Source organism: Myotis nattereri, assembly GCF_964212035.1.
Source record: "Myotis nattereri genome assembly, chromosome: 13".
Lineage (NCBI taxonomy): Eukaryota > Metazoa > Chordata > Mammalia > Chiroptera > Vespertilionidae > Myotis > Myotis nattereri.
In genome coordinates, this window is record NC_138088.1 from 49,638,654 (window position 1) to 49,659,478 (window position 20,825).

General features: G+C 35.9%; 1 protein-coding gene across 1 annotated transcript in view; it reads left to right on the forward strand.

Moving 5' to 3' along the window:
• SMC3 (structural maintenance of chromosomes 3) overlaps positions 1-19,655 on the forward strand; it is a 31,885-nt gene extending 12,230 nt beyond the window's left edge. The window contains exons 10-29 of the mRNA XM_081105134.1: positions 40-120; positions 722-886; positions 1,844-1,965; positions 2,951-3,164; positions 3,412-3,515; positions 3,691-3,790; positions 4,144-4,304; positions 4,679-4,820; positions 6,008-6,158; positions 9,574-9,726; positions 11,102-11,253; positions 11,969-12,127; positions 13,104-13,211; positions 13,687-13,795; positions 14,337-14,584; positions 14,671-14,883; positions 15,945-16,136; positions 16,289-16,466; positions 17,541-17,647; positions 18,255-19,655. Coding sequence (XP_080961260.1) covers positions 40-120; positions 722-886; positions 1,844-1,965; positions 2,951-3,164; positions 3,412-3,515; positions 3,691-3,790; positions 4,144-4,304; positions 4,679-4,820; positions 6,008-6,158; positions 9,574-9,726; positions 11,102-11,253; positions 11,969-12,127; positions 13,104-13,211; positions 13,687-13,795; positions 14,337-14,584; positions 14,671-14,883; positions 15,945-16,136; positions 16,289-16,466; positions 17,541-17,647; positions 18,255-18,326 — 2,931 coding nt within the window. The 3' untranslated portion in view covers positions 18,327-19,655. The remainder of the gene's footprint in view (positions 1-39; positions 121-721; positions 887-1,843; positions 1,966-2,950; positions 3,165-3,411; positions 3,516-3,690; positions 3,791-4,143; positions 4,305-4,678; positions 4,821-6,007; positions 6,159-9,573; positions 9,727-11,101; positions 11,254-11,968; positions 12,128-13,103; positions 13,212-13,686; positions 13,796-14,336; positions 14,585-14,670; positions 14,884-15,944; positions 16,137-16,288; positions 16,467-17,540; positions 17,648-18,254) is intronic.
• The last annotated feature ends 1,170 nt before the right edge of the window (positions 19,656-20,825 follow it).

Genomic DNA, 20,825 nt, shown 5'->3' on the forward strand with positions numbered 1-20,825 from the left:
GAGTTAGAAATAATAGCTTGGTTTTGTTGTTGTTTTTAGCTTTCTGCTAAGCGAGAAACTAGTGGAGAAAAATCCAGACAATTAAGAGATGCCCAGCAGGATGCAAGAGATAAAATGGAGGTAAGATTACAAACTAAACCTACGCTATTTTTTTTTTTTTTTTTACCACAGTAGGACCTTTGTACCAGAATTGGGAATGATAACTTTAAGTGGGGTGTCACTGGGGTTGAGTATTGGAAACACAGAGTACTGAAAGGGTAAATGAAAGAAAAAAAAATGGACAAAACTAATTGTATTAATAAAAGGCTAATATGCAAATTGACCAAATGGCTGAATGACCAGTTGCTATGACACGCACTGACCACCAAGGGGCAGGTGCTCAACAAAGGGGCTGCCCCCTGGTGGTCAGTGCACTCCCACAGGGGGAGCACCGCTGAGCCCGACTCACGGCTGGCGAGCACAGTGGCAGTGGCAGGAGCCTCTCCCACCTCTGTGGTAGCGTTGAGGATGTCCGACTGATGGCTTAGGCCTGCTCCCCTCAGGCCAAAGCCGTCAGTTGGACACCCCACCAGGGCTCCTAGACTGCGAGGGGGTGCAGACGGGGCAAACCCCCCCCCCCCCCCCCCCCGCCATGTATGTCGTGCACCGGGCCTCTAGTGGTGTAATTCTGCTGTTGTACTTCTACTTGCCCGACTCATTTCTATTTGAAACTTTTGAATAGGACATTGAACGCCAAGTTAGAGAACTGAAAACAAAAATTTCAGCTATGAAAGAAGAAAAGGAGCAGCTCAGTGCTGAAAGACAAGAACAAATTAAGCAGAGGACTAAGTTGGAGCTTAAAGCAAAGGATTTACAAGATGAATTGGCAGGCAATAGTGAACAAAGGGTAAGTTAAAATGCTAAAAATGAAAGACATAAATATTCAGATGAGGAGGACTAAGAGTCCTTTCTGTGATGGGTGCATGCTTGAATTTTTGTAAAAGATTTGGCACATTAACCCTTTGCGGTCGTTTGTCTACTCTCAGCCACCAAAGCTTTTTTACCGTTCCGGTCGTATGTCTGCTCTCAGCCACCACAGCAAGGAACCGTACGAATCTTAACTCTATTCATTCATGTATCAGTTCATAATTTCTCTGAAAGCTCTTAAGTGTCTAAGCCACCTTGTCACTAACCAAAACATTGCCCCGACAAATCAGAGATATCGAAACTCAATATAAACAAACGCGGTCGTTCCACACTCGCCATGCAAAACACCGTGGCGAGTCAGTCGCCTTTTGAGAGTGAAGAAATCGACAAGCTTCGGAGATACTTCGCAGAATTTCAAATAAAGCTTTACAAATTACGTTTAACTATAATTAGGCATTCTCGCTTGTTAAGATATTTCAAAATAATATTCCAAAATGGCAAAAAGAAAGTTACCGAAAGAAGTGTACTGCGAATCTGAAAGTATCGATGAAGAGTTTTATTTTGGCACCTTTAATACTGACTCTGACGTAGAAAGTGATAACGTTTGTAGTGATTCTACTAGTAGTGACGTAGTTCCAAAAAAGAATTAATAAATCTTGTTTATCCTTCATAATCTTGCATGTTATGTATCACCGCTCTTTCAATGGAAATTAATTCCGACCAGTACGACACCCATGTCCAAATTTAATATGACCGCAAAGGGTTAAAATAATTTGCACTCACATAGCAACTCATTACTATCTCTTTGTTTCTTACATTTAAAAATTAGTTTTGTGTTGCAGGATCAATTTTCTCATGAGAAAACATTTTATGTTAGAAATATAAGTTAAAGATTTTTAAGCAGATTGCATTTTTATTTATCTTGCTTTATTTACAGAAACGCTTATTAAAAGAGAGGCAGAAGCTGCTTGAAAAAATAGAAGAAAAACAGAAAGAACTGGCAGAAACAGAACCCAAATTCAACAGTGTAAAAGAAAAAGAAGAGCGAGGAATTGCTAGGTTTGGGATTTTTTTCACCACCACTTTTAACTTTCTGCATAGGTTTTCTCTAGAACCTAAATAGTCATGGGTTTAGAAGGCACAGAATTAAAGGCAAAAGTTAAATGTACATTACAGAGTAATAGCCAATGTTAAACAAATACTGTGGGCCAAGCATTATTGTGCATATATTGTCTACATTCTTTCTACTCAAAGGCCCTAAGAGAACCACATTATCCCCACTTCATATGAGCCAAACTTGAATCTCGAGTAGGCTAAATAAGATGTCTAAAATAACATAGCTAGATGTTGGATCTTTTTAAATAATTCGTGTTCGTTTTTTTCACCAAATGACGTGTTACTTCATGTTTTTTTCTGCCACTTTTTTTATTCAATGCTGTTTTCACAGCTAGACATTTTAGTATGTATTTGTAGATTGGACTTGCCAGTGTTTGCTGATTTTATGATTTAGTGCATTATCATGTTTATATGCCACTTATATTTCATTTTAGTGAATTGCACTTTAAAAATTTTTTTTTCTTTTGTATCGGATTGCTTTATGTAATATAGGCATTAATATTTATTTTATGTGGTTTGAATGTTTTCTCTTGCCTTTTAACCTTTATAGTATCTTTAGTTGTAAGGAGTTTAAATGTTTATATAATTAAATATAGTTGGAGAATTTTTGAAAATTCCTGAGAATGGGTTACTAGAATGTCTAGATTTACCGACTATCGCAAACCTAGAGTGAAGACATTTTCTATCTGAAATTCTTAAAGTATGGACTATTTTACCTGACAAATTGTGATTTTGAAGTAAGTTTATTATTTTATAGTACTAGCCCAAGGAGCTCTATCAGATAACAGTTGCTTTTTATACTTAGTACCTTTTTAAATGGAATTTTTAGATGGCTATTTTCTCTTATGTACTCTTGATGTATTGATTGCAATTAAACTTCTTTATTTCCTGTTCTGTTTTTCAATCCATTCTCTTTTGTCTTGTGTAGATTGGCCCAAGCTACCCAGGAAAGAACGGATCTTTATGCAAAGCAGGGTCGAGGAAGCCAGTTTACATCAAAAGAAGAAAGAGATAAGTGGATTAAAAAAGAACTCAAGTCTTTAGATCAAGCTATTAATGATAAGAAAAGACAGATTGCTGCTATACATAAGGATTTGGAGGACACTGAGGCAAATAAAGAGAAAAATTTGGAGCAGTATAATGTAAGAACTATTACAGTTATTTTGTAAAAATCTTTCCAAAGAGATAAATGTATAGTTTTACCTATTTAAGTTTTATTTTTAACAGTTTCCATGTTACTTTTAAAATACATAAGACAGGCACTAATTTTAAAAAGACCAGCACAATTTAATATTATACATATGGTAGTTTTTTGTTTTTATTGATTTTTTTAGAGAGGAAGGGAGAAATAAATTGGATTTTAAATTTGAATTATTTTTATTTCCATAGAAACTGGATCAGGACCTTAATGAAGTCAAAGCTCGAGTAGAAGAACTGGACAGAAAATACTATGAAGTAAAAAATAAGAAAGATGAATTACAAAGTGAAAGAAAGTTAGTATAGACTAAAATATGTCAATTTTTTGGAGGAATGCTAACTGACTATTAAATGGTCTTTAAAATTATTCAAATACGTTTGATTTCATTATTTTACTCTAAATTTTGTATACTGTTAGTGCGCCTTCTTAATGCTTTTGAAATTAAAGACAGTCTAATTTTTATTGGTTAGTTACTTGTGGAGAGAGGAGAATGCAGAACAGCAAGCACTTGCTGCTAAAAGAGAAGATCTTGAAAAGAAACAGCAACTTCTTAGAGCGGCAACAGGAAAGGTGAGCGGATTCTTTTCATTACCTCAGTTTACATTGAGTCAGTTGCTATCACACGAAAATTAGCTTTCAAGCTGTAGGTCATTGGTTCCAGGAAATAAATAAGAGTAGAGTGCAAATCACTTGTCTTATAAATATGAAATTATGGGTATTGTTTAAGCATGCTATTAATGATAGTACTTTTAATAATATAAGATACTGCATGTAGTTGGCATATTTCCAAGGGGCATGTGTTGTTGGAGAGGGTGTTTTTACTTGAATCTCTGGCATATTTTTTAATATGGAGATATGGTTTTATTTTTTACCAGCAAGAGTGCCATTGGTAAATTATTTTAATATTTTTCACTTCTAAACAGGCCATTTTAAATGGAATAGACAGCATAAACAAAGTGCTAGACCACTTTCGTCGAAAAGGAATAAATCAGCATGTTCAAAATGGCTATCATGGCATAGTGATGAATAACTTTGAGTGTGAGCCTGCTTTCTACACATGTGTGGAAGTCACTGCTGGAAACAGGTGAGATTATTTGCTTGATATCTTGAGTTTTTAAAGGAAAGAGGAAATAAAGAGTAAGAAACAACTTTTTGTAGTTTTAGTACAATATGTCTCCCATTATCTTCTTGTATCCTCACTTACTTACTTAATTTTCTAATTAAATGTGTACTTGCCAAGTGTTTGTTTCTAATTGTAGAAGCTAGAACTTTCCCCTTTTGGGGCTTTTCCTTAGAGTGGTAACGATTTGATTTTTCTTAGTAGTTCTTCTCTCCACCCACATATAAATTGGATTGCATAGAAAGGAAGTGAATAATTTAAATGTTTATAACACTTTAAAGTCTAGTGATTAAAAAATGTCTAACAATAAAAATGTGTTTTGTTCTGTTTACATGTAGGTTATTTTATCATATTGTTGATTCAGACGAAGTCAGCACGAAGATTTTGATGGAGTTTAATAAAATGAATCTTCCTGGGGAGGTCACTTTTCTGCCTCTTAATAAGTTAGATGTAAGGGATACTGCCTATCCTGAAACCAATGTGAGTTGGCCTATTAAGGTCTTTCTTTCAATAAATTACTTTTCCTCATGTTCAATCCATGCTTAGTGCACAGGCACTTTACATTAGAATTCACATGGTCTGTGAAATAAATACGCCTTTTTCCCCATAGAGCACAGTCACAACATGAAACAAATCATTGGAAACGGTGCAAAGTATTAAAATACAGAAATGGAGGATACTTTGAGAATGTATTCTAGGGAGACAAAATTAAGGTTAGGTAGTTGGAGAATTCCCTGAGGAACTGTCATTTAAAATGAGTAATAAGTTTTTCAAATACACTGTTTTAATGGCTTATAAATTAAATTTAAAACATCTAGCAAGATGATAGGCCTGAAAGTGTAATGTTGCTTTTGTTACTAGCTGGTATATTTTTGGAAAGTGCTTTGAGGTATTTGCTTTCAGAATGTTCATGATAGTAGCAACTATTTTATTATTCTCTAAGGTTAGAGCTAAAACCTTATGAGAAAGATCAACAATTCCAGAGGAACAGTGAGAATCTTATAAGCTACTCAAAGGGCCCAGGCCCCTTTTTCTTTTAAATCTATAAATTATATTTGAATTTTGGGGAGGAGAAATTGAGTCACAAATGTTACCTGTGAATGAAGCAAGACAAAAGAATGCATGTAGTGTGCTTCCCTTTTCATTACCTAAACAAAACAGCTGTCACTGTTCTGTAAAGAAGGCCCTCGCCTTTTATTCTTATTTTATCCGAAAACTATTTTTCTGACTAAAATAGATATAAAATAAAATTAAAACATTTTGAGGAAACACTATTAGTTTACATTTATTTTGCCTTTTTATGTGACAGATGCTATGCTGTTTCACATATATTAATTTGTCTAGTTTTAGTAACTTTATGAGAAAGATACTGTTATTGCAATTGTATAATGAAAAAACTGTTATATAGAGAAGTTAGGCAGCTTGTTACTAAGCTCTTTATCACTGCTCTACTATTGAAAACCTAGATGATTAAATGGGCACTATTTCCAGGATATTTTAGCAGAATGATTTTTCTAACTTCTTCAGTATAAAAACCTATAGTTTTGAAATATAAAGTTATTTGTGTTTATTTCTGTTTCATAAAGATGTAATTAATAATTCTGCTAGCATGTTTTAATTAACTGTGTTGTGATCTCTTTGTTTTCTAACAAAATATTCATTTTTAGGATGCTATTCCTATGATAAGTAAATTGAGGTATAATCCCAGATTTGACAAAGCCTTCAAACATGTGTTTGGAAAAACACTGATTTGTCGTAGCATGGAAGTTTCAACCCAGTTGGCCCGTGCTTTCACTATGGACTGCATTACCCTGGAAGGTTTGTAATGGGATTTATTTCCCATTTAAGTTTTAAGAGTATTTAAAAATTTATGTCCAATTCTTATTTTTTAAGTAGTTTGTTTATTTAAGTCAGAATCCAAACAGGGTCCACACTTTATATTTAGTTGATGTCTGTTAAGTATAATCATTTGGTCTATAATAGAGGTTCTTAACCTTTTTTGCACCATGGATTCCTTTGGCTCTTTGATGAATGAAGCCTATGGATCCTTTTTCAATGTTTTTAAACATTGATCATAAAAAAAACCCATAAATTATATTGGCACATTGGCATGGTTATCACAACATTTAAAAAAATATGACATAGTAATTCTTAAGTATTCAAAAACAAGATTTAGCAGTGGGTCTAATCTATTTATATGTAAAAGCCTAAGCAACCATTACAATGGAACAACCAGTCGCTGTGACTTGCACTGACCACCAGGGGGAAGACGCTCAACGCAGGAGCTGCCCCCTGGTGGTCAGTGCACTCCCACAGCCAACCTCCCATGCCCTGTCCCCCTCCCTTATCCCACCCTCACTTCTATCCCCAGCCGGCAGGCCCTGCTGATTGCTGGCCAGGCCTAGGAACCCCACCTGTGCATGAATTCGTGCACCAGGCCTCTAGTAAGTCATAATTTTGAAGCACTCTGCTGCATGTAAACAATATTTTGAGATTTGTGACAAGTGTTATCTGATAGAAAATATCTGTTATTTTTCTTGATAACAAAGTCACAAGTACTGATAATAGTACTGTGGTTCTTGTCTCATTCATTATAGAAGGAATTACTAAATTTCATTTGAGATTAACATAAAAATAAAGATATAAATTTTTTCACACTCAAGCCAAGGATCTCCTAAATTTTATCTGTGGAATCCAGGTTAAGAACCTCTTATACATAGGTTCACTTGCCTTCATTTTTTTCCCCTTCTCTTTATAATACTTATGTGTTGATGAAAGAAGGTAAACCACCCTCCAGCTTTGTCTCTATATATGTAAAAATGTTGTTTTGAACCATCTGAGAATAAGTTTTAAAATAATGACCCTTGATCTCTAAAAATTACGTATCTCCTAAGAATAGGAGATTCTCCTTTATAACTATAACTAGAGGCCCAGTGCACAAATATTTGTGCCCCCGGGGGGGGAGGGGGGGGGTCCCTCAGCCCAGCCTGTGCCCTCTCGCAGTCTGGGACCCCTCGGGAGATAACGACCTGTTGGCTTAGGCCTGCTCCCGGGTGGCAGAGGGCAGGCCCAATCCCTAGGTGCAGCCCCTGGTTGGGCTCAGAGCAGGGCCGATTGGGGAACTGGGACGCCGCCCCGTCATGCACAGAGCAGGGCAGATTGGAAGGTTGTGATGCCACCCTCAGTCACGCTCAGGGTAGGGCCAATTGGGGGGTTGGGGCACTGTCCCCTGTCACACTCAAGGCAGGGTCGATGGGGAGGTTGCGGCGCCACCCCCTGTCACGCACAGAGCAGGGCCGATCAGGGGGTTGGAGCGCTGCCCCCGTCACACACAGAGCAGGGCCATTCAGGGGGTTGGGGCACCGCCCTCTATCACCCACAGAGCAGGGCCGATCAGGGGGTTGGGGCGCCGCCACTGTCACACTCAGGGCAGGGCCGATGGGGAGGTTATGGCTCTACCCCATCACACACAGAGCAGGGCCCGTGGAGGGCTGGGGGTTGGGGAGCTTCTCCCCTATCAGGCACAGAGCAGGGCTGTTCAGGGGGTTGGGGCCCCACCCCCTGTCACACACAGAGCCGCAGGGCGATCAGGGGGTTTGGGCGCTGCCCCCTGTCACGCTGATCCCGGTGCCGGGAGGCATATTACCCTTTTATTATATAGGGTAGAGGCCTGGTGCATGGGTGGGGCCGGCTGGTTTGCCCTGAAGGGTGTCCAGGATCAGGGTGGGGGTCCCCACTGGGGTGCGTGGCCAGCCTGGGTGAGGGGATGATGGCTGTTTGCAGCTGGTCACACACCCTTCAGGGTGGGGGTCCCCACTGGGGTGCCTGGCCAGTCTGGGTGAGGGCTGAGGGCTGTTTTCAGGCTGGGAGTGACTGAAGTTCCCAACTGCTCCTTTTTTTCTTTTTTTTTTTTAATTCTGGGCCAGCTATACCTTGAGGCTTGGCTCCAGCTCTTAGGCCTCCACGGCTGAAAGTAGGTTTCTGGCCTTTGCTTACAATGTTGCGAATCTGCTGGCTGAGGTCCGGCGGTATTTGTTACAATGTTTCTTAAACTGCCCACCCAGAGGCCTGCAGCGGGGAACATTGGTTTCCTCCAACGATCCTCCGATCCTCCGTCACTGAGGCAAGCAAGCCTCATGTTAGTTTCAAGCTGCCTGGCTGCCGGCCGCCATCTTGGCTGACAGTTAATTTGCATATCTCGCTGATTAGCCAATGAAAAGGGTAGCGGTCTTACACCAATTACCATGTTTCTCTTTTATTAGTGTAGATATCATTGTTACACCTAAGAAATTTAATATTAACCTTATAAAATCTAAAAAGGGCCTACATTCAGATTTTCTCAATTGCCCCAAAATAAAATAAAAAATTCTTTTTAAAGTATAGTTGACATGCAATATTATATTAGTTTCAGGTATACAACATAGTGATTTGACATTTATATATCTTATGAAGTGATTACCACATTCAAATTATTTTTCTATCCAGGATGCAGGCAATGTCTTCTCTTTAGTTTCTTTTAATGTAGGACAGTTGCTCCTGTTTCTTCCTACCCACAGAAATTGACTTTCTCAAAAAATGTCCATTCTCTGGATTTGTCTTCTTGCTTCCTTATCATTAGATTTGGGTTAAAAATTCTTGGCATAGTGATATGTACATATAGTATCACATAATGTGTCCCACTGTTGGTGATGCTAAGTTTGACCACTAGCAAAGTACCTTTTTCCCTTTTTAAATTAATAAATGATATGTGGGATTGTCCTTTAAGAATACTGAATATCATGTTCCCCCGCAACTTTTTTAGCATCCTTTGTTGATCCTTGTCTGACTCATTTAATATACTGGGGGTTTCAGAATGGTTATTCTTTTATTGCTTCTATATTTATTAGCTGTCACTGTTCTGTAAAGAAAGCCCTCTCCTTTTATTCTTATTTTTAAAGTATCAGTATGATTAATGGATTCTTTTCTTATTCCATGTGTTACTACATTGTCACTTATTTTTTATCAAATTTTCCCAAATATGGCCAGTGGGAATTCCAAGCTAGTTCTGTGTCCTGTTCACATGTCTCCATTAGTCTTTAGCACTTCTTTTCTAGCAGAGGTTTGGGCTCACCTAAAAGCACATTTTTTTAAAATGCATATTTTAATATTGGAAATATTGTTTGATTGTAAGTCAGTATATCATTGAGTAAAGTTGTTATAAAGAATTACTACCTTTCTTATGTTTTATTTATAGGTGACCAAGTTAGTCATCGGGGTGCTCTAACTGGAGGTTATTATGACACAAGGAAATCTAGACTTGAATTACAAAAAGATGTTAGAAAAGCGGAAGAAGAACTAGGTGAGCTTGAAGCAAAGCTCAATGAAAACCTGCGCAGAAATATTGAAAATATCTTTTTGTCTTGTGCCACTGTAGAGAGAGAACTGCATTTTGGTTAGAATATATAATCTTTTACATGTTAGGTGTGTCTTCTCATATATACAATGGGAAAAACTTCCATGTGTTTTACTTTGACTTTTATTTAAGCATAGAAGCTTATATTTATCTAACTTCTGAAAGCAGTAAAAACTATTATAGCATTGATCCTTTACTTTGCTGATAAATAGCTAATAGTGAGTCTACTTCTGAGCGAAAGAACTCAAGAAATACTAAAATTTAAGGTTATAAGGTAACTGAAGAGGATTAGTCAGAAAATTGTAGAAGGAAAACCAGGATAGTGTTTCATGGAAGAAGGAGGGGAGGTAATTAGAAATACTACATTAAATTAAATATATAAGGTTGAAAAATGTCCATTAGATTTTATTATATCGTGGTCATTTGGCTGAGATTTAGTAGGGTGGAGGAAATGGCTGTCAAAATCCATAAAAATGGTGTTCCATTAAGAGTGGCTAGTTCAGCCCTTGTTTCACTGTCCTCAGCTTTAATAAAGGTACTCTCAAAATCACACACACATAAAAAAGAATGGCTAGTATAGCTTACAACTGAAATAGTTGTGCCTGTTCATTTTCTTAAAACAGCCATGGTTTAAGGCAAAAGTGCTTTATGTGTACTTCACATTATGTCACACAATACTAAAAATACAGATACTCGAGCAGCAAAAATAATCATTTTTACTGCTTCATTAAAATATTCTTAATTGAAACTGGCATTTTTAAAAAATTGGAGTTTATAGCTTCTGTGCCATCAGTGAAAGCAACAGCACTGAGAAAAAGGTAAACATCCTAGTTTTGATTTTGCAGAGATCTACACAGCATACTTTGAGAACTGCCTAAATTTGGCAACTTTTTACCACTAAGAGAGCATAGTGAAATACTAGGAAAAAGGAGATTGACACCAATTACCTTTCCATATTTGATAATCCAGTGAGAGAGAATTATTCTTCCACATTGAGGAAGGCCTCTTTATACATAACTTCCATATATAATTGATGCTTTAAGCATAATAGACTACACAATAAGTATTTGTTTAATGAAAAGATGTTAAAAAATACTGTTATATTTCATTTAGCTTCTTCTAGGGTTTTCCAAGAATATTGATTGGTTGATTGGTATAGCTATTAGCAAAATAACATGTTATTTTGAAAGAGAAATGGTGGGGTGAGCACCACTTAATTCAACATTCTTATGGCCCATAAATTTGAGTAAACCTATTTAAGAGTAAAGAAAAGGAAGGGGATACAAAATAATGTTTATAAGAACTGAAGAGAGTTTAGAACATAAGATGTATTTACAACTTGGAGAGAATTTTTCTTAGCCTTGCATATGGATTAATAATGAAATTGACCAGTTGATGAACCAAATGCAGCAGATAGAGACCCAGCAAAGGAAATTTAAAGCATCTCGAGATAGCATATTATCAGAAATGAAGATGCTAAAAGAGAAGAGGCAGCAGTCAGAAAAAACTTTTATGCCGAAGGTTCGTAAGTATGCCTTTTATTATAGATGTTTTCATTATATAGAATTGGGTGGACCATGTTAAATAGGTTATCCACACTTATTACCCAAGGGTACCCAAAGTCTCTTTTCCTAGCCCACATTCAGACTTTCCAAATTCATTCAACAAATAGGCATTTTGAACTATGGCATAATAGTACTGTCTGATAGTAATTAATTTGTAATTTACCATTTTTGTCTGTAAAGTACTATTTATGGAGTTATTTGAATATTTTATTGCATTTTGTTTTGAGTATTAAAATGAGTAGAAAGCACATTGTAACTGCTGTTACAGTGAAAATATATATTGATCTTATAAACGTGAAGCTGTTTGACAAAACTATTAATTTGGTACATCAGTACTAATACAAAATTTTTTTTCTAAAAATTACCCACAATTATTCTACCCTAATACATTCTAACAGTTAACTATTTTTGGTTCTTATGAATATACGTGAAGATTTTTATCTAGTCTGATATGGGATATGGTATTCCACACAGCCCCATGGTATTGCATCATGAATGTTATTGCTACATAGTTTTAATTAGCAAATGTAATGGATACCTAATAGTTAATTTGAGTTGATATGATTCTTAGCTCACTTTAATATCAAATGTAGATTGTTACCAACTTTTTACTATTATAAGTTATACAGTAACTAGTACCTTTATTAATAAATGAATTATCTGTCTTATAGCAACGTAGCTTACAAAGTTTGGAGGCAAGTTTGCATGCTATGGAGTCCACCAGAGAATCATTAAAAGCAGAGCTGGGAACTGATTTGCTTTCCCAACTTAGTCTGGAAGATCAGAAGAGAGTAGATGCACTGAATGATGAAATTCGTCAACTTCAGCAGGCAAGTACAATTGACAGGAAAAATAATTGTTGATAACTGTTACTGTGGAAAGTATCTTTCTTGCTAATAAAGAAATGCGAAAGATTATTGGAAAAATGTAAAAATGACACTTGGACTTATCCATAAAAGTAAATAAAATAAGATTTTAATAAGTTTTTCTGAACCATTCTGTATATGTTAGGATTATACAAGAAATCTTCATTTTATTCTATCTTATTTAGTGCATATTTATCACTAGTAAGGTTTGACTTGTTAGCTTTGCCATATTTATTGATATGACCATCTTTACATATTTAATATTATTTGAATTAAACATTTTAGTAACATTTTATTATTGAAACAGAGATTTAAACAATATTAAGTCCAAAGATTTAAAAGCAGGAAAAGAAAAACATTTTTGGTAGCATGCTTACAAAAAGAACCAGGCACAAAAACCTAGCATTTGAAGACAGAAAATGAAGAAAACATACAGTCTTCGGAATGATATAAGGTGTCCCAAAATTCACGCAAGAAGTAATTTTGATAGAAAACACAGGTTTATAATTAAAAATTGTAAATTTTTTTATTGATTCATAAAGAATACAGTATAGGGTTATGTATGGAATAGCACATTGGGTAAATGGCCTCCACGGCTTTGCTGGCACATACACAAAGCCGTGGTCTTCATTGGTCTTCATTGTCCCTGCTCCTGGGCCATAATTGGTACTTGGTAATGCTTATCAAATTGAAGGGATTGAAATCAAAGGGCAACAGATATTAGAATCTGATTCAATAAACCAAGTAAAATTAGGCTTTTATTTGTTGTTGTTGTTAATGCTCACGCAAAATTCAAATCTTGCGTGAATTTTGGGACACCCTATATAAAACTCTGTAATGCTCATTTGAACACAAGTAATGGGGATGACAGCAAATTAATGGCATTCCTGTATGTGAAATGTACATGCCTATGTAGACAAATAATTTTCTTTTCTTTTAGGAAAACAGACAGTTGCTGAATGAAAGAATTAAATTAGAAGGTATTATTACTCGAGTAGAGACTTACCTCAATGAGAATTTGAGAAAACGCTTGGACCAAGTAGAACAGGTATGTTCTTTTTCGGGAGTTCCTTGATGACCATAACTATTTGAAGGTGCATATAAGAGGCTCTGTTTGAGAACTTGGACTTTGGGGACCAAAAACTAGCAGTGTGACCACCTGCCTAGCATTGCCACTTTGTGTATGATCTTGGATAAATCATTTAATATTTCTAAGCTTCAGTTTCAGGACTATCGAAATACTGTTTTGTATTTGTATTCTGGCACAATCTAGGTATTCAGTAAAAGTTATTAATATTTAATCAGTAGAAGGTAGATGTGGAGACATTTTTTAGTAATTATATCATTACTTTTCCCCCCTTGTAATGGTACTTTAAGTATTTGCAATTTATAAAGTATGTTTTTTTGTTTTCTGAATGTTTATTCAAACATAACAGCTATAGAAACTGTTGATAGTCATAATATTTTGAAACTAACCTTTATATTTTGTGGATGAATGCTCATAACTGTCTTTTGTGTTGCAGGAACTGAATGAACTGAGAGAGACAGAGGGGGGTACTGTTCTCACTGCTACAACCTCAGAACTTGAAGCCATCAATAAAAGAGTAAAAGATACTATGGCACGATCAGAAGGTAAATTATTGTTTAGTAAAATTTTTTTAGGTATTTTAGTTAAATTTAGCGTATTCATTTTATAACATTGTTTAATACAAAATGAAACATCCAAAAAGGCAGAATTATCTAGTAATGGTTTTTTGTTTTCCATCATCATAAACAGTCTATAGTGAACAGAGTTCAGGGTGTTGATTATAGATAGTAATCTTTGTTTTATTGAAATATTTGTGACTATTTTGAGATCGTAAATTGTTAATTTTATTGAGAAAAGTATGAAATAATTTTCTTGTCGCCTACTTCATGAGTATAAGATTCTTTTTTAGTTTTTTCTAAAGGTAAACATTAAATAATAATAAAAACTATACTCATGATTCTCATGTAAACTTCTAATTTATCCTGAATTCAATGTTTTATGAATTTTTCACAGTAAAATTTAAACAAACATGAAAAATCCTATTTATTTTGATAGATTTGACCATTAAAATAAAACCTTTGATCAAATAACATTCTGTCTGTAAAATAGGTATTATGGCTTAATTTGTTTTTCCCTCCATTTCAGATTTGGACAATTCCATTGATAAAACAGAAGCTGGAATTAAGGAACTTCAGAAGAGTATGGAGCGCTGGAAAAATATGGAAAAAGAACACATGGATGCTATAAATCATGATACTAAAGAACTAGAAAAGATGACAAATCGACAAGGCATGCTACTGAAGAAGAAAGAAGAATGTATGAAGAAAATTCGAGAACTTGGATCACTTCCCCAGGAAGCATTTGAAAAATATCAAACACTGAGTCTCAAACAGGTAAATCTAGTTGGTTTTAAATTTGAAATCTCATTGCAAATTTTCCTATATATGAATTTACATATACATGGTTTTCCTCCTTATAGTTGTTTCGAAAACTTGAACAGTGCAACACGGAATTGAAGAAGTACAGTCATGTTAACAAAAAAGCTTTAGACCAGTTTGTAAATTTCTCTGAGCAAAAGGAAAAGTTAATAAAGCGACAAGAAGAATTGGATAGGGGGTACAAATCAATCATGGAATTGATGAATGTACTCGAACTTCGAAAATATGAAGCTATTCAGTTAACTTTCAAACAGGTATGTTCCCCCCCCCCCCCCCCCCCCCGCCCCAGAGAGAGGGGACAGGAGGGAGAGATACAGAGAGAAACATGTATGTGAGAGAGACACATTGATTGCCTCCTGCATGCACCCTGACTGGGGCCTTGAATTGAGCCTGAAACCGAGGTATTGTGCCCTTGACTGGAGTAGAACCCGAGACCCTCAGTCCAAGGGCTGACTGCTCTATCCACTGAGACAAGCCGGCTAGGGTGGTGTTTCTTTTAGTAGTAAATAAACATACATGACAAAAGCTCCAGCTATCATTCAGTTTATTTTTCAGTTTGTAAGATTTTTTCCCCACTGATAGTTGAATCTAATACATTTGAATAAATTCAGCATATAAGTTGCTAACATATTAACTAGAATGTTTTACACAGCTGTCTTCTATTTTTTAAAGATTACAGTTCTTTTAAAAAATATTTTCATTGTATTTTTTAGAGAGAGAGGAGAGGAGAGAGAAACATCAATATGAGAATGAAACATCTTTCAGCTGCCTCCTGCACACCTCTCACCTGGGATTGAGCCCACAATCAGGGCACATACCCTGACCGAGAATTAAACTGTCAACCTTTTGGTGCACAGGATGACAACCAGCCAAATGAGCCACACCACTGGCCAAGGCTACACAGTTCTTAAAAGGATCACATCTGTTATTGTTCTTAAAAAAAACCATACTTCTGGCTCTGGCTGGATAGCATAGAGCATTGTTCCCACTCACCAAGGTTTTGGGTTCATCCCCAATCAGGGGATGTACAAGAATCAACCAATGAATGCATAAATAAGTGGAACAACAAATAGATGTCTCTCTCTCTCTCTCTCTCTCTCTCTCTCTCTCTCTCGCTCTCTCTCTCTCTCTTTCCTCTCCCCTTCTCTCCCTCTAAAAAAAGTCAATTAAAAAAATGCATATTAAAAAAATACTTCTGATTGCTTTTACATACTTGTCTTTGTTTTAAGCAGTAATATGTATAGTTCCATATAAGCAAAATTTATATTTGAATTGACACACAACCTTATATATCTATCTATTTATTTATTTTAAGGTATCCAAGAACTTCAGTGAAGTATTTCAGAAGCTGGTACCTGGTGGCAAAGCTACTTTGGTGATGAAGAAAGGAGATGTTGAGGGCAGCCAGTCTCAGGATGAAGGAGAAGGGAGTGGTGAAAGTGAGAGGGGTTCTGGGTCACAAAGTAGTGTCCCATCAGTTGACCAGTTCACTGGAGTTGGAATCAGGGTAAATGCTTTTACATCCCGTTTTCCTCAGTAATTATCATAGTGTAATTTGTAAATATTTTGCAAATCTAAGTAGATGCATTGTATGCAATTTAATTTGAAGAGGTGATTGTATTCGACCCCTTTAGGATATTGACTCAAATGTTTTCTTAGGTGTCATTTACAGGAAAACAAGGTGAAATGAGGGAAATGCAACAGCTTTCAGGTGGACAGAAATCCTTGGTAGCTCTTGCTCTCATTTTTGCCATTCAGAAATGTGACCCAGCTCCTTTTTACTTGTTTGATGAGATTGACCAGGCTCTGGATGCTCAGCACAGAAAGGCTGTGTCAGGTACAGTTTGGGTTTTACACTTATCAATGAGAACATGCTCTAAAATGATAGCTTAACTTTTTTATAGTGACTTCTTATTGCCTGAGAGATTTGGGGTTACTAGATAGGATATGTACTAGTAAATAAAATGTATCTTTTAATAGGTTTTTAAAATTTAACATTAGACTTCTTTGCAAAGTTCTGTGAGAAAGATGTAATTTTTTGAATCAATTGAAAATCCTACTGCCCTGGCTAGTGTGGCTCAATTTATTGGAGCATTGTCCCGAACATCAAAAGGTTTCGGGTTTGGTTCCCAGTCAGGGCACATACCTACGTTGCAGTTCAATGCCCAGTCTGAGGGCGCATGTAGGAGGCAATCAGTCAATCTCTCTCTTTCTCTCTCCCTCTCTCCCTCTCTCCCTTCTTCGCTCCAAAAATCAATAAAAAAAGAAAATTCTACTTGAGTTAAACATTTTAATGTAGAAGTTGCTCATTTTAAAACTTGTATTTCAATGTTTGAGTATTTCGATGTAGTTTCAACCACATTGTTGATTATGTGGTTAAAGAATCTGTATTTAATCTTTAGTAAGTTCAGAAGATCTTTGGGAAAGCCCTGGCAGGCTAGCTCAGTTGGTTAGAAGCTCATGTGCCAGGATTATGGGCTTGATTCCTGGTCAGAGCACATACAAGAGATAACTAGTGAGTGCATGAATGAGTGGAACAATGAAGTGATGTTTCTTTCTGTCTTACTCTAATAAACAAACAAAAAAAATCAATAAATTAAAATAAAAACACCAGTAAGTTCAATTAAAAAAAATATATCTTTGGGAGTGGTAGCTGGGGAAAGGCGTTTTGTTCTCACATTATTTCTAATGCTGTGTTAGAAGTTACTGCTTCTTTATATTCTGGAACTAAGATATTGGGGTTAAAGATTTATTTCTAATTTAAGAAATTAAGGTGGTAATTTTTGTAGGTATATGCATAAAAATAGAGTCACAGGCTGTTTTGAATATTAAGTAAGAGTAAAGATAGTTGCATTTTAAATTTTAAGATCTAAGAAAAGGGTCTTATTAAATTACTTTTTTGTTTTTACAGATATGATTATGGAACTTGCTGTACATGCTCAATTTATTACAACTACTTTTAGGCCTGAACTGCTTGAGTCAGCTGACAAATTCTATGGTGTAAAATTCAGAAATAAGGTAATTTTTTTTACATGAAGTTTAAGTTTATGTAGTATTTAATCCATTATGTTTGTTGAATTCTTATTTTGTGTTACTTAAGTCATGAAAGAAATCTTAGAAAGTTGTTGCTTATCTGATGATGTCTTTGTAAAGAAAAAACTTTACTTAAAGTGCCCAGGAGATTTAGCAGTTTTCTTGTGGCATTCACTGCACTGATTTTTTTTCCATTGGCATTAAGAGACAATGTCTTCCTATCTAGTCATTCAGTGCTTCTTAATGAAGTCTTTAACTGTTATGTACATTGATTTATATTTGGCTGGACCGTTTTCCTTGGTGTTTTAATAAGCCTTAATGTTCTCTGAAACAGCAAAAGAATACTTAGGCGTAAGTTCTTGTCCGTATTTTCAGAGCATTAAAAGGCAGAATATTTTTAAACTCACACATGGAACAAACACCATTATAAATAAAGGTTTTATCAGTCCTTGTTTTAAAATCAGTCATTTGACTTGATATGTAAAACTTACAGGTAATAGGCTGTATATTTTAATTATTACCCTGTACAGTGGGAACACTGATATATTTCTTTAAGATTTAACAGATTTTATTTTTGGCATTTATTCTTCAGGTTAGTCATATCGATGTGATCACAGCAGAGATGGCCAAAGACTTTGTAGAAGATGATACCACTCATGGTTAATTGGAAACTGTTGCCCACTGGTTTGGAAGATATGTATAGTATTATGATTCTCATTCCCAGGAACTGTAAATTTAAACTTAAATATCTGGTCGTCATTAATAGTTTTCAGATGTAGAGCACACACTGTCCTTTTATATTTCTGTCATTGTATTTTATAAGATACTCTGTAATGTTACATTTCTATGTATAGTTTAAGAATTTTATTTCCCACACAACTTTTTGTAAAGTGTCCTGTTACTGTTTTAAATCTTTGAAACATGTTAAATATCTTTTCCTAATTATTTTATCAATTATATTGCCTCTTTTTTTATAGCTTCAATTAAATAATTGGTTTTATGACTTAATTTTGCTTTTTAAAATTTTGTGTTTTATGTGGCTTCATTTATAGTTGTACAATTAGAAACAAATTTTTCTTAAATATCTGTTTTATTTTGCCTAAAAAAAGGTCTGTTTTCACCTAAAAGAAGATTTTAAAAATAGTTTCATATTCTGTTGAATTATATCAGTGGTTCCTAATCTAGGCTGTATGTTTAAATTCATGGAGGAAGCTTTTAAAAATATAACACTGTGGGAGTCTGTCCCTATACCAGCTGGATCAAAATCCTAACAGGATGGTGTCCTGGTCACTTCAATTCTGAATTCCCCCAGGTGATTCTGACTCTCAGTGAGGGTTAGAACCCCTGCTATATTTATTGTTATTATTGATTTTTTTGTTGTTAATCCTCACCCTAGGATATTTTTCCATTGATTTTTAGAGACAGTGGAAGGGAGAGGGAAAGACAGAAAGAAACATCGATGTGAGAGAAACACATTGATGATTGCCTCCTGCACAAGCACTGACCAGAGCCCAGGCTGGGGAGGATCCTGCAGCCAAGGTACGGGCCCTTGACCGGAACCGAACCTGGTACTCTTTGGTCTGCAGGCCAACACTCTATCCACTAAGCCAAACCGGACAGAACCCCTGTTTTAAACTCATAACAGTCCTTTAAAAATTATTTTTAATTTAAGATGGCAATCTATTTAATAGAACTTGGTAATGTGGTTTTAAGAGTAACATTTATAAAGCTTTTTGCAACTTTAAAAAAAATAAAATATGGCCCAGTTGGCGTGGCTCAGTGGTTGAGTGTAAACCTATGAACCAGGAGGTCACAGTTCTATTCCCTGTCCGGACACATGCCCGGCTTGCGGACTCAATCCCCAGTGTGGGGTGTGCAGGAGGCAGCCAGTCATTGATTTTCTGTATCATCAATGTTTCTATCTCCCTCTCCCTTCCTCTCTGAAATCAATAAAAATATGTTTAAAAAATAAATAAAATATGGGATGATTAGCAAAAGTGGGTTAAGCATTTTGTCAAAATAAGTAAAGTACTAATTTTAAAGAAAATGATGCAATTTAGAGAAAAATGACTAGTGGTATAATAGTCATATAATAGAAGTATAGAAAAGGTATGAGATGAATTGGAGAATTTCTTTTTTTTGGGTAAGTATTTAAGCAATAGCAACCCTGAGTTTAAAAACATTTAGTTCATTCTTAAATGGAGTTTCTCTCATAACAACTCTCAGGGTAGAGGACTAGCACTTTTGTTCAGTTCCCACAAAGAGAGAATCCAGTGCTGAGGAAAAGCAAACATTAAGATTTCTGTCACCCAGCAAATGGTCACCTTAGCCTGGGAGTGGCATCATGCTGCTGGGATGCTTGCCAGAGAGGAGCAGAAAGTGTTCACTGTCAAGGAATCTTTATAGTAGCAATGGCATTCTTTATCTTTCTTCACCTTTACTCAGGCATATATTCTCTTATCCTAGAACATGAATAAGTAATTTGAATTTGCATATTCAACAGGGGAAGAGCAAATGGAAAACAGAGGCACACTAATGCAGTTAAAACTGTGACAGCAACGTGTTTACCTACTACCAAGAAACTAGGAATGTCTTTCCTTCTTTATTTGAGGATTTCTTTTGAAATTATGTTATTAGGTAGAAATTACCCTCTGCTTTTCTGTGAAGATGAAGCAATAGAGATACCCTTGTTCCGTAGGTTTCATACTTTTGGGAGAAGCAGGTAGCTCTTTTCCTCTGTGAAAAATGACAGAATCTATTTCAGTGGTCTACTGCTTAGAGGCGTGGTGTGGCCTTTCTTTTGGCCTCATTAAGTAATTCTTGATAAAGTGGGTTGATTCAGATACCTCTCTAGAAGGAATCTTAGTTTGGCAGGAACTCGGATTTTGTAAGGCATTTCCTCTTCTTAAATAAAGCTTTTTTGGTCAACATGCTCTAAGCTAAAAGTATCAAGCCCTTACACCTAGGATCCAGAGATACGGGATTTTTTTTTTTTAGTTTAAGACTTTTATTTTATGGTTAAGGAAATTTGCCCAGGTAATGACAAAGTGAGCACGCACAGCTTACCCCTAGAGTGCCTGGGAGCGCGGTCCACACTCCTCCTGTCTTTCGCCAAAAGTGCCAGGAGCGCTATCAAAGCTTCGAAATGGCATCCAGTTCTAAG